The 15,024-nt window shown below is 41.9% G+C and overlaps 2 protein-coding genes across 2 annotated transcripts in view; one reads left to right on the forward strand and one right to left on the reverse strand.

Annotated features, from left to right (window-relative positions):
- Positions 1–8,321: 8,321 nt before the first annotated feature.
- Positions 8,322–9,034, reverse strand: LOC119821315 (flavin reductase (NADPH)-like). The gene is given in 2 exon segments (XM_038340273.2): positions 8,322–8,692; positions 8,695–9,034. Coding segments are annotated over 2 exon segments (600 nt in total). The 5' UTR covers positions 9,008–9,034; the 3' UTR covers positions 8,322–8,405.
- Positions 9,035–13,192: 4,158 nt separating this feature from the next.
- Positions 13,193–15,024, forward strand: part of Pdss2 (decaprenyl diphosphate synthase subunit 2) — a 239,951-nt gene continuing 238,119 nt past the window's right edge. Inside the window, exon 1 of the mRNA XM_038340229.1 lies at positions 13,193–13,772. Within this exon, the coding sequence (XP_038196157.1) occupies positions 13,474–13,772 (299 nt within the window). The 5' untranslated portion in view covers positions 13,193–13,473. The remainder of the gene's footprint in view (positions 13,773–15,024) is intronic.

Consider the following 15,024-nt stretch of genomic DNA (forward strand, 5'->3'; position numbering starts at 1 on the left):
TATAAAGACATTTCTGAAGCCGCTTGAAAAGTAAGAATTTTGGTGATTTTGTTAGACATAATTGTCCTGGGGTTACTTCTTTTTTAAAAGGAGATCTTTATTTCTGAAATATTTATGTTATATTATCAAAGATTTGATTAACAATATTCCAACATTGTTGGGAAGAGGAATACAAAATGCTGATAATTGCCCAAATTAAGTATATAAGGGCTGTTGCTCTATTTTTTCTTAGTTTCCTGTGAAGTTTAAAGTTTTCTACAATAGAACTGGGGAGATTTCTCAGTGGTTAAGAGCACATATTGCTCTTCCAGAGGACAGAGTTCAATTCCCAGCACCCATGTTAGGTGACTCACAACTGCCTGTAACTCTAGCTCTGGATAATCCAAAGCCTCTAATCTCCTTAGGCACCTGCACTCATGTGCATATATACACATATACCTGATTTAGAACAAAATAAATCTTAAATAAAAGAAAAAATTAAACTAACACAATTATATAATTATATAATATCTAATAAAAACAAGTAACAGCATGAGGCACCTAATTCAAAAGCTCTCTCCAGGGCTCTTGCAGAAGACTGAAAAGACCAAGGTTCGGTTCCTAGCATTCATTGGCAGCTCATGTATCACCTGCAGTTTCAGTCCCAGAGGATCCAACACCCTCTCCTGACCTCCATGGGGCTCCTACATAAACGTGGTGCACATACATACACTCAGAAACACACACACACAAATACATATAAAATAAATAAATAAACATTTTAAATGACATCTTTAATAATGAAGAATAATCTCTAAAACAGTATTATAAAATGTTAGCATGGTAGTTCATGCTTGTAATTCCAGCAATTTGGAAGACAAGACAGGAGGATTATGGTGAGCTCAATGTTAGCCTGGGCTACATAGTGAGTTCCAGGTCAGTCTGGAATAAAAAAACAAACAAACAAAAAAAACATGCCTCAAATTTTAAAAAAATAAATTAAATTACAAAATTTAATCTCTATAAGTGGGAACAGTCTTGAAACAAAACTTCGGTGACATCCAAAAGCATCACAGCATTTCAATTGTCTGTTCGCATCTATGTGCTTATGCTATGCGGGTAAATTGTATTATTTGTTCGGGAATTAAAAACAGCTGTCTTCCTAAAAGTTTACGTAATAAAAGAGCTGCATACTCCTTTTTGGTTTGAAGGTAAAAAGCCCTTCCCTTGAATAATGGAGGCCAAGGGGAGTTTGCATTATAAGCTTACACTATGCCAGCCACTGAACTAGGTTCCTTGTATTTATGAGCTCATGCTAATCTTAATAATTGCCCATTGATAGCGCTCATTATTCTTCTTCCCATTTTACCAGTGAGAAACTACAGCACTGGTAGGTTGGAGGGGTTTTCAACATTGCACTGCTAGTTAATTGCAAAGCTGGATTCAAGCACCAGGCATCTGGCTCCCATGTCTGACCTCTTAATCACCAAGCTCTGTCACCGTCCATGGAAAGAACAGCTTTTGTAGTTATTCTTTGTTTAGACTTGAGAGACACAGTCTCTTTCATTCTTGGAAAAATAAAGTGACTCTTAGTGCTTTTGGCATCAGCGTATTCCTTTTATTTGGTTATGCACTTCAAACCAATTACTCCCAACATACTCCTACAAGCCCTATAATGCTCAAACATATTTCCTACAGATGTTTATTTATGGCACGATTTCAAAGAACAGAATACAGCAGAGTTTCTCTGGGCGATTTAAACAAGGACAGTCTTAAGAAAGGGCTCTGATACTACGGCAGTTGACGGTGACATCTCTCTTGCGGGGGTTTCTGGGAATCAGCCTTACATGCTTTGCCCTCACCACCTGATCTTCTCAAATGATCTTTTACAAATTCTTTGCGTCCCATCAAGTTGCTATCACTGCTTCTCTATTAGCAATGTTAAAGGCGGAGTCCCTTTCCCTCTTGCGACTCTTATGTGTGAGCACTGTGTGTGTGCTTCATGCTCAGCTCACAGAGGCCACAAGAGGGCACCAGATCCTCGGGAACTGGAGCTGTAAGCCGCCACAGGGGTGCTGGGAACTTCCCCGGGGCTTTCTGCAAGAACAAGCAGTCTTGTTAAACAAATGCTGAACCATGGTTATTTTTAGAAAGGAATTAGAGTGAGTACATTTCACTGAACTGGTCACTGAACTTATCAACAAAAAGCTTGATTGGCTTTTTCATAAATGTGTAAAAAGTGATTGCTTAGCAATTAACTGATGTGGAATTTTTTGTTTTGTGTGTGTGTGTGTGTGTGTGTGTGTGTGTGCACCCCTGCTTGAAAGATTGTCCAGTGTTAAAGAAAAAAATGTGTTTTAAGACAGAAGAAATATGTTCATATCCTTTAGGGATTACATACTCTAGTGTATCAGTTGCTGATATGATGCCATGACACTGTATAATATGCATGTATGTATGTCCAAACTCCCCTTTACCTCATATTACATTCTATACAACAAAAGGAGGACATGCATACACATATGAACTCACCAGAATTCTAGGAAATGGAGATTTATCTTTCTAAAAAAAGAAAGAAGGAAGGAAAGAAAGAGAGAGAGAGAGAGAGAGAGAGAGAGAGAGAGAGAGAGAGAGAGAAAGAAAGAAAGAAAGAAAGAAAGAAAGAAAGAAAGAAAGAAAGAAAGAAAGAAAAGTGAAGGAGAGGAGTAAGGGGAAGACAGGAAGATGAGGAGGGAAGGGAAGGGTGGAAAGGAAGGAAAGGGAACAACAGTAAAAAGGTAGATCAGCATTTAGAACAGTAGTCCCAACCTGCCTGTGTATTAGAAATTCCTAGAGAGTGTTGGAAAAATACTGATACCGGGTCCTCAAGCCTAGAGACTTTGATTCAGATGCTGTGGTGACACATAAAACTCAATTCAAAAACCCTAAGGTGGACTGTGTGGAGATAGGAAAGGAGAATAAAGACTTAGTTCCTTTATTATTCATTCAGTCAACCACAGATACTATATGGTACCAACAAAAGCAGTATTGAGCATTTGGGAGGCAGTGGCAAACACAGCGTCTAAAGACTCACACCAGGTGGACTTGGGGATTTAATCCCAGCACTTGAGAGGTAGAGGTTGGAGAGCCAGAAGTTCAAAGTCATCCTTGGCTGTATAGCAAGCTCAAGGGCAGTTACCATGAGAATCTGTCTGAAAAGAACAAAGAGAAGTACAGCACAATCGGATGCTCTCTGAAACCCTCCATGTAGACTTCAGATCTGAACCAAAGCTAATACTAAGATCAGGCTAGGGAGAGGGAAGTGAAGACAGAAAGAAAAGAAAATGACTCCAGGCATCAGTCTACTAGTTAATTTTGTTTAAAATCAGTTTGGCACTTAAAGGGGCCCTCGGGACAACCTACTTTTGTTTTTACAGACGAGCAACTTCAAATTCAGGGAGCGAAATGATGGGCCTTCTGTCCGTGTAGTTATTCAGGACAGAGCTGTAAAACCCAGGTGGCTGGCCTTTTATAATACTGTCTATGTTCAAGTGAAAACCTCTGCGGCAATCTGCCCCATCCAAGTTTCTAAAGAAAATAGTTCCCTGGCAAGAGTCTCTGTCAAAGAAAGGACCAACTTCTCCTGTCGAGCTAATTCTAGTGTGAAATTAACCAGTAGGTCTGCTAGTCAATTCCACATTGTGTGACTCTGTAGGAAGAGACGCCGGAAAAGGGAGCGAGGGTCTCCATCCATTTCCTCCCTAAATACAGTAGTTCTAAGGTCAAGCACTTTGAACATTAGAAGGAAATGGCAAGAAAAGGTTGTTGTAACTATGAGGGATGAGCATGTGGGGAAGAAAAGGCATAAGGAAGAGTTGTGAGTTTAAACACTTTCCCCATATCTGCAAGGAGAAAATGCAGCCAGTAACACAATGAACAGACAAAAACAGTCTTGAGTAATGAGGTTTGGCATACCAGTTTATTGGAAGAAGTCGGACACTATCCAGTTTTGAGATGATCTGATCAACAGGATCACTCGTAAGTGGATGATAAAGAATAAACTGGAAAAGCTGGCTGGAAAGTTGAATATTCACACATCCAAAAGCGGAATCCATTGCTAACCATAATCCTTTGCCATATGCACCTGACACATCCACGAACCTGTTCATGGTGGTTTCCTTTTAACAGAAAATAAAAGTCTGGAAACATGTTGGGGAAACGGTGTGGTGGACAAAGCATGGGCTGAGCAAGTGCTGGGGCTGGAGTTGGGATCCCCAGAACCCAGGGAAAGTGGAGGGCCTGACCTGCCATCCCAGTGCCCAGGAAGGGAGGCAGGAGTCCAGGGGCAAGCTCCCTAGCTACAGTAGCCAAACTGTCAGGCTCTGGATCCAGAGAGGTTTTCTGCCTAAGTAAATAAAGTGCAGAGTGATCAGAGAAGACAGTCAACTTCCACACGAATATACACAATGTGCATGCGTGATCATACAAACATGTGCCTCCATACATGAGACATGCATATATACACATGTATTGCACCACACACTAAATAATACATATATATGCATATACATGCATACACATATATTCGCTTACCAGAGAATATTTGGATTACATATGGAAGCAATTCAAATATTCTCCAGCAAGCGGATGGAGAAAGTGAGTGTTGTCACACAATGGCTGCTATTTAGCAGTGACAACGAGTGAGATGCCACTATGTACCTTGTTACAGGTGAATCTCAGCAAAACAATGTTGAGTAAATAGAAAAGATAAGAAATTGTCACTAGCACAGAATTTCCATTTTAAGTTAAAAATAGCAAGCCAAATGATGTATTTTTAGGAATACATATATTATTAAATAGTATTTTTTTTTAAAGAATGATAAATAAAAGACAAAGACAACTTCAGGGCAGAGTGGTAAAAGGAACAGAATTGAGAACGTCTCCTCAGAGAGCATTGCTATTGTCAATATTCTAGCTTGTGTTTGTAGCAGGTTCACTTTATTAAATGATATGGTCAATAGATAATTGTGCCAGTTATTGCAATATAACAAATTATTTCATTATTTAGCAACATAAAACAATAAACCTTTGTTATTTTTACATAATTAGGAAGGTCAGGAATCTGGGTGAATCTTACCTGGTTGTGTTTGATTTGGGTAACTTGTCAGACAGGGCTTCAGGCCCTGAAGGAGCTGGAAGATCTGCTTCTGAGATGGCTCATTTGTGTTGCTCTTGCATGTAGGCTTAGACATTACTAATGTGACCCTCTCCCTAGAGTTGTTTATGATGTGACTTCCCTAGGCAAAGTGTGTGTGTGTGTGTGTGTGTGTGTGTAGAGGGAGCAGGGAACACACACACACACACACACAGAGAGAGAGAGAGAGAGAGAGAGAGAGAGAGATGCCTACGGTAGAAGCTTCAGGTGTCTTACTGTTGTTTGAGACAGGGCCTCTCTGCATATCCCTGGAAGTCAGTGCGTAGACCAGGCTGTCCTCCCAGAGCTCTTCCTGCCTCTGTGTCTCACGTGCTGTGGTTAAAGGCATGGGCCATCACAGTGTGCTTAAAAAGCTAACACTGGAAGTAAAATACCATCTTTGTGGATGCTATTGATCACAAAGACTGGCCCTTGGTCAATCTGGAAGAGTAATGTATGTGACTGCCAGGAGGCAGGGACCATTGGCACCATGCAGGGACCAGAGATAAAGTTATGTCAAGGAAAACCAGGGGTCCCTGAACTTGGAAAACAAATGCACAAGTATATAAAATACAGTAGACTTCGAAAGCTACAGGAAACACAACACAGGAGAGAGATGAGCTGACTCTTCTATTTCCTATTCCCCCCCTTTGGCCAAGTTATTTGACTTCCTTTGATTTGTGAAACAGAGATGGAGACATTTATTTGCAATTTATTTAATCTTGCTGGACATGGGGCACATACCTGTAATCCTATCACTTATAAGGTTGAGGTAGGAGTCTCAGAAGTTAGACACCAGCCTGGGCTATCTAGTGACACCCATCTCAAAAACAATTCTTTTTCTTACAAAAATATCTGCACACACAATAGAATGGTAAAATAAATACCATTTTCCTAGAAACCAAAATCAAAAGTGTCCTGGATTTTGGAGTGTGTGTTTCACTTTTACTTTTCTTTTTAAAGTAAGAATTTCACAAAGTTGCTCAGACCAGCTCTGAATTTACCCTGAAGCCCAGAGGCCTGGGTCTTATGATCTTCCTGCTCTTCCTTATAAGTAGCTAAGGTCACAGGCCCAACTCTGCAGTTCACGGCTTCTTTTGTGCCCTAAGGCGAATCCCTGATACTGTTACCTTATTCCTATGTGCTTTAGTGTGCATCATTTTAAAATGTTGACATTTTTCTTATAGACCTGTACCGATTAATAACCCCTTTGTGGTATTCCATATATCAAAAACATATTCATATTGTTTTGAGTTTTTATAGTCAGCTTCTTTGGGTGAGGTCCAAACAAGTCTGTAGGTTGCACGTGGTTAGTTAGTTCTCTTAAAAATTTCATCTAGAGGAATATCTTTACACTCTCTCTTCTTTTCTCCTCATCTTGGAGAAACTCGTGTAGCTTGCTTATAGTTCTTCCACGCGGGCTAGATTTGTTGGTTGACTTCCCTGTGGTGGCATTTTAAATGTCATACTCTCCCCCTCAATTGTTAAAGATTGGGAACTAGAGAACTGATGGAATCTAGATTCAATGATTTTTATGTAGAATATCACTTAGGTGATGTGCGCCTGGTGCTGCCTGCCCCTCATCAGGAGGCATGTGTACGGGGACCTTCCCATTGGCGACCAGACAGAGCACCCGTTCCGAGGCTTTCAGCCCAAACTTTCCCCAGTAAAGTGCTCTGCCAGCCTCTCTCTGATGAGCAATTGATGCTTGGGTCACCGAATCTACAAAGGATTACAAAGTGGCCGTTCCCTAGTCCTACCCCTTCTTTTTTTTATTCAGTGGAATTATTTTTACCATGAAGAACCTTTTCTCGTTGATCTAGGCAAGTTGCTTATCTCACTAACTAATGGGGGCCTAGTTCCCTGTTTTACATCCTCCCAAGCCACCTGTTTCTCTAAACGTTACTCAGCAGCCCCTCTCCTCATTGTGTGCATCTGCATATATTTTGGACACGTATGCATGTCATTTTCTGCCTCTCCACAACCTTCTCTGCTTCCACGAGGTGGGGATACATCTGCCTGACACACACATGACACCCGGAGGTGTGAAGGAGCCCCCCAACAGGAAAACTTGGACCATCTAGAGGTGCAAGATGGTAAATAACTGCTCTCTTTTACATCAGTTGGCAGTTAGCGAGTGTATTCTCCGTGGCTGACGGCCTCATTGCCCGCAGTGATGACTAATGCAGGAACACGCTCGTATTGACTTTCCTTGTTTCACTTTCCCTAGTTATCCACTGCTATTTCCTGAGACCACTGTCCAAAATCAACGGCCTAAAAAGTAAGCCCTTGTCTCAGACTCAGTTTTCAAGGGGGTAAGCCAGGCTAAGAGACCACTAAATAGACTTCTACAGGAAAGGCAGAATAAACACTCAATTCCGTCATTCAACTGACAATATTCAGGTTACTGCCCAAGTTACATCTAGTTGTGCACTCACGTGTGCATATGTAACCAACTAATTTCAATCAGTTATAGTTCTTACTATTTTCTGGTGCTCACATTGTCCCCCTCTCAACCTCCTTATGTTGATGTCTTTGTTTCCGTCCTGTCCCACTAGTCCTTTGGGTTTAAGCAGCTTTCCTAATTTTTGGGACCACAGGTTATTTCAGGTTCATTACATACATGGTTTTTGTTGTTGTTGTTGTTGTTTTGTTTGTTTGTCCCAGCACACAATCTACTACTCCTACAAAGCATCTCCTTACTTTTTGTTAAGTTACTTTATTTTTGGTAGTTTCATAAATGTATATATTGTATTTAGATTCTATTCACCAGTCCCGTCCCTTCCCCTGTCCAACTAAAAGCACGTTTTCCCTGACGCCTTGCTGAGTCCCACACTGATAGGCGAGCTGTTGGCTCTGTTCAGGTTTTAACCCATTACTCCATTGTTTTCAACTCTTCTACCTGGGGGGACCTGTAAAGCGCCTGGTTCCCAAAGCACCCCAAGAGCCAAAGATCTTGTTCCCTAAGCACCCCTACTACCAAAGGTCAGCATCTGATAAACTGCACACTAAGAAGACCTTTCCACCTGGGCCAACAACCAGTGTGCAAGAATTTTACAGCCTCCTTACTCATTATAGAAAGCAGTGCCCTCTCCTGAAAGACAGCAATGTAGTAAAACTACAACACAACACTAAATATTCTTTTTTTTTTTTTTTGGGTGTTCTGAAATAATTTGAAGCTCTTGACTAAAAATTTATTGATCCCTCTATGTGTCATTTCTCAGGATGCCATCCCCCAACCAGGGCCAGGGTCCTACTCATACTGGTGGGAGGGGTAGGTGTTGTGTCCGTCGTACTCATTGGTGGTAAGGCAGCGTAGCATGAAGTGGCCCAGGTCATGCTTAGATATCACCCTTGAGGGCCCTCGTCCATCCAGGGTCACTGTGTAGGCTCCAGTTAGCGGCTGATCCCCTATGTGTGGGGGCATCACAGCCACGTATTTCAGGCCAGACTCCTGTAGCACCTTATGCATCCGGATATGGTCAGCAGTCACATCCTGTAGGCGTGGGGGCACCTTGGTTGGGTCCCATAGTAGGAAGGCTTGTCCACTCCATGCGCCTTCATGGCTGCCACAATGTTCCGGGTGCCCTCGGACATTACTGTGGTGGGACTGAGGTCGTTGCCAGTGCCCAGCAGCACGATGACAGCATCCTGCCCAGCCACGGTCTTGTCCACATCGGCCGCCTGCCGAACATCTCCTACCACCACGTGGGCTGGCTGGGGCCCCTCTGCTGGAAGCCTGCTGGAGTCACGAACCAGCACCGTCACCTCATAACCTGCTTGCACCGCCTGCGCCAATGTGGTGAGCCCGGTCCTGCCGGTGGCACCGAAGATCGCGATCTTCTTGACAGTCATGCTGCGGGGTCCTGGGTCCGAAAGGCTGAGTGCGACACACTAAATATTCTTATACTCTACAACTCTCATCACCCCTAGGCCTTGTGGGATAAAACAAGCAAATGTTTTCTTTCAGTAAGTATGAAATTTTCTTATTGAGATATAAGTAACATTTTTGAAAAGAAAAAGTCATAAACTATTTCTAATTCAACTTTAGTAATATATGGATTCTACTCACTCTGACAAATCCTCATTTCTAACAATTCTCCTATTTGTTTTTGTATATAACATATGAGATCGTTTAAAAGTAATAGCAATTATATTTATGTGAGCAATAAGAATGAGACCTGCTCCTCCAGGGAATGTATTTTATGGGCAATATATGGTGAAAATACCATTTTGTTAAGTCATTTAGTTATTTACCTGGTATGGTTATGGTACAGCAACTTAATATGCAGTTACACAATTTGCTTCAGTTAATTTTCAAATTTTAGGTACTAGACTTTTCTTTTGTATTTAAAATTATTTTGAATACATAAAATGTATACATGATTGTAAAACCAAGTCCTATAGCCAAGGATTATAGAACTGTCACTATTTCCATGCTGATCTCTGTTCCTTCCTGTTCAGAATGTATGCCAACATATATTTCTAGTTTACCTATCTATTTCACAAAATGTTATACTGATCCACACCTTGTATTTTTATACATATCCTAAAAGCTATATAAAGGGATAACACTCATTTCTTTTCAGTTGTCACGTTTCTCAAGAAGAATGTATCTTAGTTTATTCAATTAGTCTACACTTTGAGATTGGATTATTTTCGATAAAAACAACACAAGTAATGAGCAACTGCTTTAGTCATTTTGCATTTTGGAATAGGTTCTTAGGATTGATATTACTGGGTCAAAAGGCAAATGTGTATATAATACTGTATCTATTCTTTGTGCGCTATTTTGTATTCTCAGTGGCAGTGGGTGCAGTCCCTACTGCTCATAGGCTGTCAATCAAGTAGGTCGTCAAACCTGTGGGTCAAACTTGCTACTGACTACTTAGATCCCTTTTTCATCCAGCTTCAAGGGAGAACTCTCTCAAGATAAAGAAGAGGCAATTGCACAAACATAGATGGGGGTTGCAATGTCTCTGGTTTTATACACAAAATCATGAGAATGCTAATGCCCACAGCATCACCAACCTTGATTCTTGTATTTTCAAAGATTAGCTTGCTTTCAGTCAAAGAACTATGGTCACAAAATATGGTCTTGCTTTTTTTTAAAGGTTGGCTAAATGCAGAGAGCAAAGTAAGTCCACTTAGTGAGAAAGGATTCTTAGAAGAAATATGACCATCTTTTGTTAGTTTGCTGTCTTTGAAAAAATTCCATTACCAAGTTGGAGTCTCTGTATATGGCTGACTACAATCTTCAGGGTTTCTGACAGACCTTCCCTTGATGCTTTGTGGGAATAAACATCATGACTGGAGATACATTTTGCTTTTGGTGTCTCGCATATCCCAGTGGGCTGGTTTGCCCTCCTGGGGACAGATACTCAGTGTTTAGAGACAACATATCTGGTTGTCACATTTGGAAAAGGTAGTTCTGGGCATCTAGTGGGCACAGGTGAGGGATGCTACTGACTATCATGTAAGAATTAGGACAGATTTCTCTCTCCCTCAACCAAGAATCATGTTTCAAAATGTCAGTAATGCCGAGGTTGAGAAACTCCTGTGTTCCTCCTTTATGAACACATACATGCACATTGTAAAGTAATTATTATCAGTGGCAAAGGTAGAATCTCAGACACACACCCTCCATGTTCCTTCAAAAGTCACTAGCAATTCGGACATTCCTTTAGCTATGAAGATTTCAGGAAATATGTATTTATCTGGAGGATTAAAGAACAAATATATTTTAACCTTCTAAAACTGATTATCGTTAGATATAATGTAAGCTTTTAGCCGTAAGTAGAAAGGAAAGTGCTGGTTATTTAAAGCAAATGGGATCAAAAGTCCCATGAATAATCAAAAACCTGGTTAATAGAGTATGACCAGAGAATAATGTACTTGGCTTCTGTGGAGAAATTAATGTACATGCTGCGAATTGTTATTAAGGCAAATGAAGGAAAAGTTACTCTTAAGGTACCATGATCGCAAAGGAACAGCCTCAAGTTCATAATATATCACACTCAGTCTTTCTCTCTCTGGATTTTCATGACTTCTTTCTCCCTGAACAACCCAGAAGCTCATGTCTTGGTGCTTTTCAGAATGGTAAAATACTTCACTTTTTACATTTATTTTTACATAGTAACAGACCTGGGTTTTATTGCAAGGAATGTACCTCTTACACTGAAAGTATTTCCAAAATTTAGTTTATCTCCCTTGTGGGGAGGCTGTTTTTAAATGTAACTTACCTTCAATAAAATGTACTCTTAAGTTTCATCTATACTGATTTTTTTGTAAATAACATAGAATTTTTATTTATTTATTTATTTAGATACAGGGTCTTACTATGGTGCTCAGTCTGGCTGGCCTGGAACTGATTATGTAGACCAGGTTGCCCTTGAACTCAAAGACCCTTCAGCCTCTGCCTCCTGAGTGCTGACAAGCACCACTATGCTGGCTCTAAGAGAGAAATTTAAAATCACAGGAGATTTGGCATTCAAAGAGATCTTCAGCTAAACCTTCTGTAGATTAAAAACATTTGGTTTTATAGTACGAACAATTTCTGTTTTTTAAATCTTGATTTTATATGTAGTTTAAAAGCCTAGTTAATTTGCGTGATGTGAACTTAAAATATCAACTATTAATTTTGGAAGCTTAAGTGAGTTTAAAAAACTATTCCCCGCCGGGCGGTGGTGGCGCAGGACTTTAATCCCAGCACTCGGGAGGAAGAGGCAGGAGGATCTGTGAGTTCAAGGCCAGCCTGGTCTACAAGAGCTAGTTCCAGGACATGCTCCAAAGCTCTACAGAGAAACCCTGTCTCGAAGAAAAAAAAAAACCAACCAACCAAATAAACAAACAAACCAAAAACAAAGAAAACTACTCCTGATTGTAAAATGTAGGTAACTAGTCCTTTAGTGTTTTTATTCATCTTCTTAATTTTATTTTATTTTTTTGGTAATGGATTGAACCTAGGGTTTTGCGACTTTAACAATTGTTTTGAGTAATTAGAAAGGGCAAGATCATAGACATACTTAACGTAGGTAGCACTAGTGGGGCAGTGTGGCCCTCGTCTGTAATCCCAGAATTTGAGAGGTGCATAAGGATCAAAAGTTATGGGTCAGTCTCTGCTACAAAGAAAGCCTCAGGCCCCTGTGGCCTATAACAAAAAGTTCCATCCAATACTGAAATCATCGCCACACTGGCAATAATCTTTTAGCAATGAGAAGAAAAGAAATTTTGGTGGCATATTACTTAATGTTTTGGTTAAGAGTGTGTATTCAAATCAGCAAGTTGTTGTCTGGTAGGTGGCTCAAAGAAAAGCACTAGCCTATCCGTGCATGAGGCCTGGGTTCACACTCTTCCTTAAACCGACCATAGTAATTTACAATTTGGCTGTGCATCACTCGGTTTCCCCAAAACGCAGGGAATAATAGTATCTTGAAAAATGCAACAAAAGATTAAGAGAGCCAATATGTGAAATGCAGTCAGGCCAGTGAATTTTCCATCCTCACAGCATCCTTGTGCAGAAGGCAAAGTTGCTTCTGTCTGGTTTTTTCACAGGAGAAATCTGGATTCATCGGCCGAACTGTGGGACCCGAAAGATTTGCGTCCCAGCTCTGCGGGGGTCCACGGCGCAGATGTCTCCCAGCAGGAGGGGCGACCTTCAGCATCCTCGCCCCCCCACTCCAGGGCCTAAGGCGGACAGAAGCGAAGGGCGTCCCCGCCAGCCCGAGCCACCGTCCCACGACCTCACTTCAGAGGCCGGCTCGACTCATGACACATATTTATTTACATAAGCTTCACTCTGCGCTGGGCCGAGGGAAACGCTCTGGCGACCCCGAATCCTCCCAGATCCAGGGCTAGAAAGGAGGCTGGAGAGCCTACCGCATCCCCGCCAGGCGACACACTGAAGTCCACGGCAGAAGCTTCCTGCCGGTCCCTCTCACCGTGGTCACCGCCAAAGCCACGCCCATTTGGGGGCGGTCCCAGTGGTGCCGTAAAGTAAGGCATACTCTTTGCCGCTCATCAGCCCGCCCCTATGTGTACGGCAGGCCGCATTCCATGCCTCCAATATGGTGTACCCCATGTAGCCTGTAACTTTACCACAGGTGGCCAGTGTAGTTTTCGGACTGCGGCTGCGGTCCTGCCAGCTTGGTTTGCAAGAAGCAGCAAACTTTAGTTCCGGTTACGGCTCCGGAAAGCCACATTTCTCCGAGAGTCTGGAATCGCCGTTGAGTTTTAGAATCTGAAAGTTCCTCCTCAGCCCTCGTTTTCTGTGCCATCTCTGGACACCTTCCCCAGGTCCCTGACCCTCTCAGACTCACACTATGAGCCTTCGGAAGCTGCTGTTGCGCCTGTCCGGTTATCTCGGGGCGGCTGGTCCTCCACGTCGCCAGTGGTGGTGCTCCAGGGCCCCCGACACCACCTCCTCAGTAGTCTCCTGGCGTGCTCACTCCTCCAGGTCTCCAGCCCATTGGAACCAGGTGGTGTCAGAGGCAGAAAAGATCGTGGGCTACCCCGCTTCCTTCATGAGCCTGCGCTGCCTGCTGAGTGACGAGCTCAGCAACATCGCCATGCAGGTGCGGAAGCTGGTGGGAACTCAGCACCCCCTGCTTACCACTGCCAGGTGAGCGACCCCACTGACCCACCCGTACCCACGCGCCTTTTTTATTGTTATGATGTGGTCAGGACACTCATGCTAACTCTGTTCCCGGCTAGTTCTTTTATTACCCGTGCCCAGTCGTCTTTTTTTCTTTTTTCCTGGTAGAACACTCATGCTAGCTCTGGGCCTGGCCAGTTCTTTTATCCCTTATTTCCTTTGACCTTTTTTAGACATTCTTTGGTGTCTTTTTAAAGAACATTATTCTATTTGGCTCAGCTCAGTGGATAAATGGTTTTCTTAAGAGAAAACCTTGAGGATGTGTTTTCAGTTTCGTGTAACTATTAGAGGTGCACATGCTTCTGTGAAGATATCAGAGATGTATGTTTATTTAGTCACACTCAAGATGTGAGATTTTAAAAGTGGAATAGATCAATTTTCATTTCCTCACTATTAAAGTGTTCACCTACAGAAAGTTTAAGACGGGAGAGACAGACTGACAAAGTAGACAGCTCTTAACAGATATCCAGGTAAATATCATTATCCTCATGAGGCTTTTACCTCTTGATGCTGGACCAGCATTAAACCCGCCCTTAGGATTAAAAAAAGAAAAAAACTTTATCATTTAAAAAACAACTCATACCTCATGATTTGTTGTTTATTTCAAACGTAAAGAGAAGTTGCAAGATGGGAAGATGTCTTTGCCGGTATAGCGCTTGCTGTGCCAGCACAGCCGCCTGGAATGGTCTCCAGCAACCATGTCAAAAGGCTGGAGGCTTGTAATCCCAGCACTGAGGATGTAGAGACTGGGGATTCCTATGGACTGCTGGTCAGCTAGTCTGGGCTAAACGAGAGACCTTGTCTCAAACTCTGCAGTGGAAAAAGAAACAATACAGTTGGACGTAAAGATGGGAGGTGGGATTGTTCACCACCATTACCTCTTAGAGAAATGCAGATTTCCGTCACCATAAGACGCTCTCACGTGCTTATGAGGAATGAAATAAGCATTGGCGATGCCACAGTCTGGAGAAGAGACAGAAAAAACAGATTTTGTACGCATTGCTTATAGGAATGTAAATTGGTATGACCAATCTGGAAAATGGCAGTTTCTTATAAGATTAAATATATATTATACATTTCATTGATCCAACTCATGAACATTTATCCCAATGAAATCATCGTGTCAATATCAGAACCTATACAGGGATGTTTATAATGTTAAAAGTTGGCTGTAAGTTTGCCAAAGTCTTGTCAGCAAAGTGTTGATGATTAAGAGGAA

This window comes from Arvicola amphibius, chromosome 8 (assembly GCF_903992535.2).
Source record: "Arvicola amphibius chromosome 8, mArvAmp1.2, whole genome shotgun sequence".
In the NCBI taxonomy this organism is placed as follows: Eukaryota; Metazoa; Chordata; class Mammalia; order Rodentia; family Cricetidae; genus Arvicola; species Arvicola amphibius.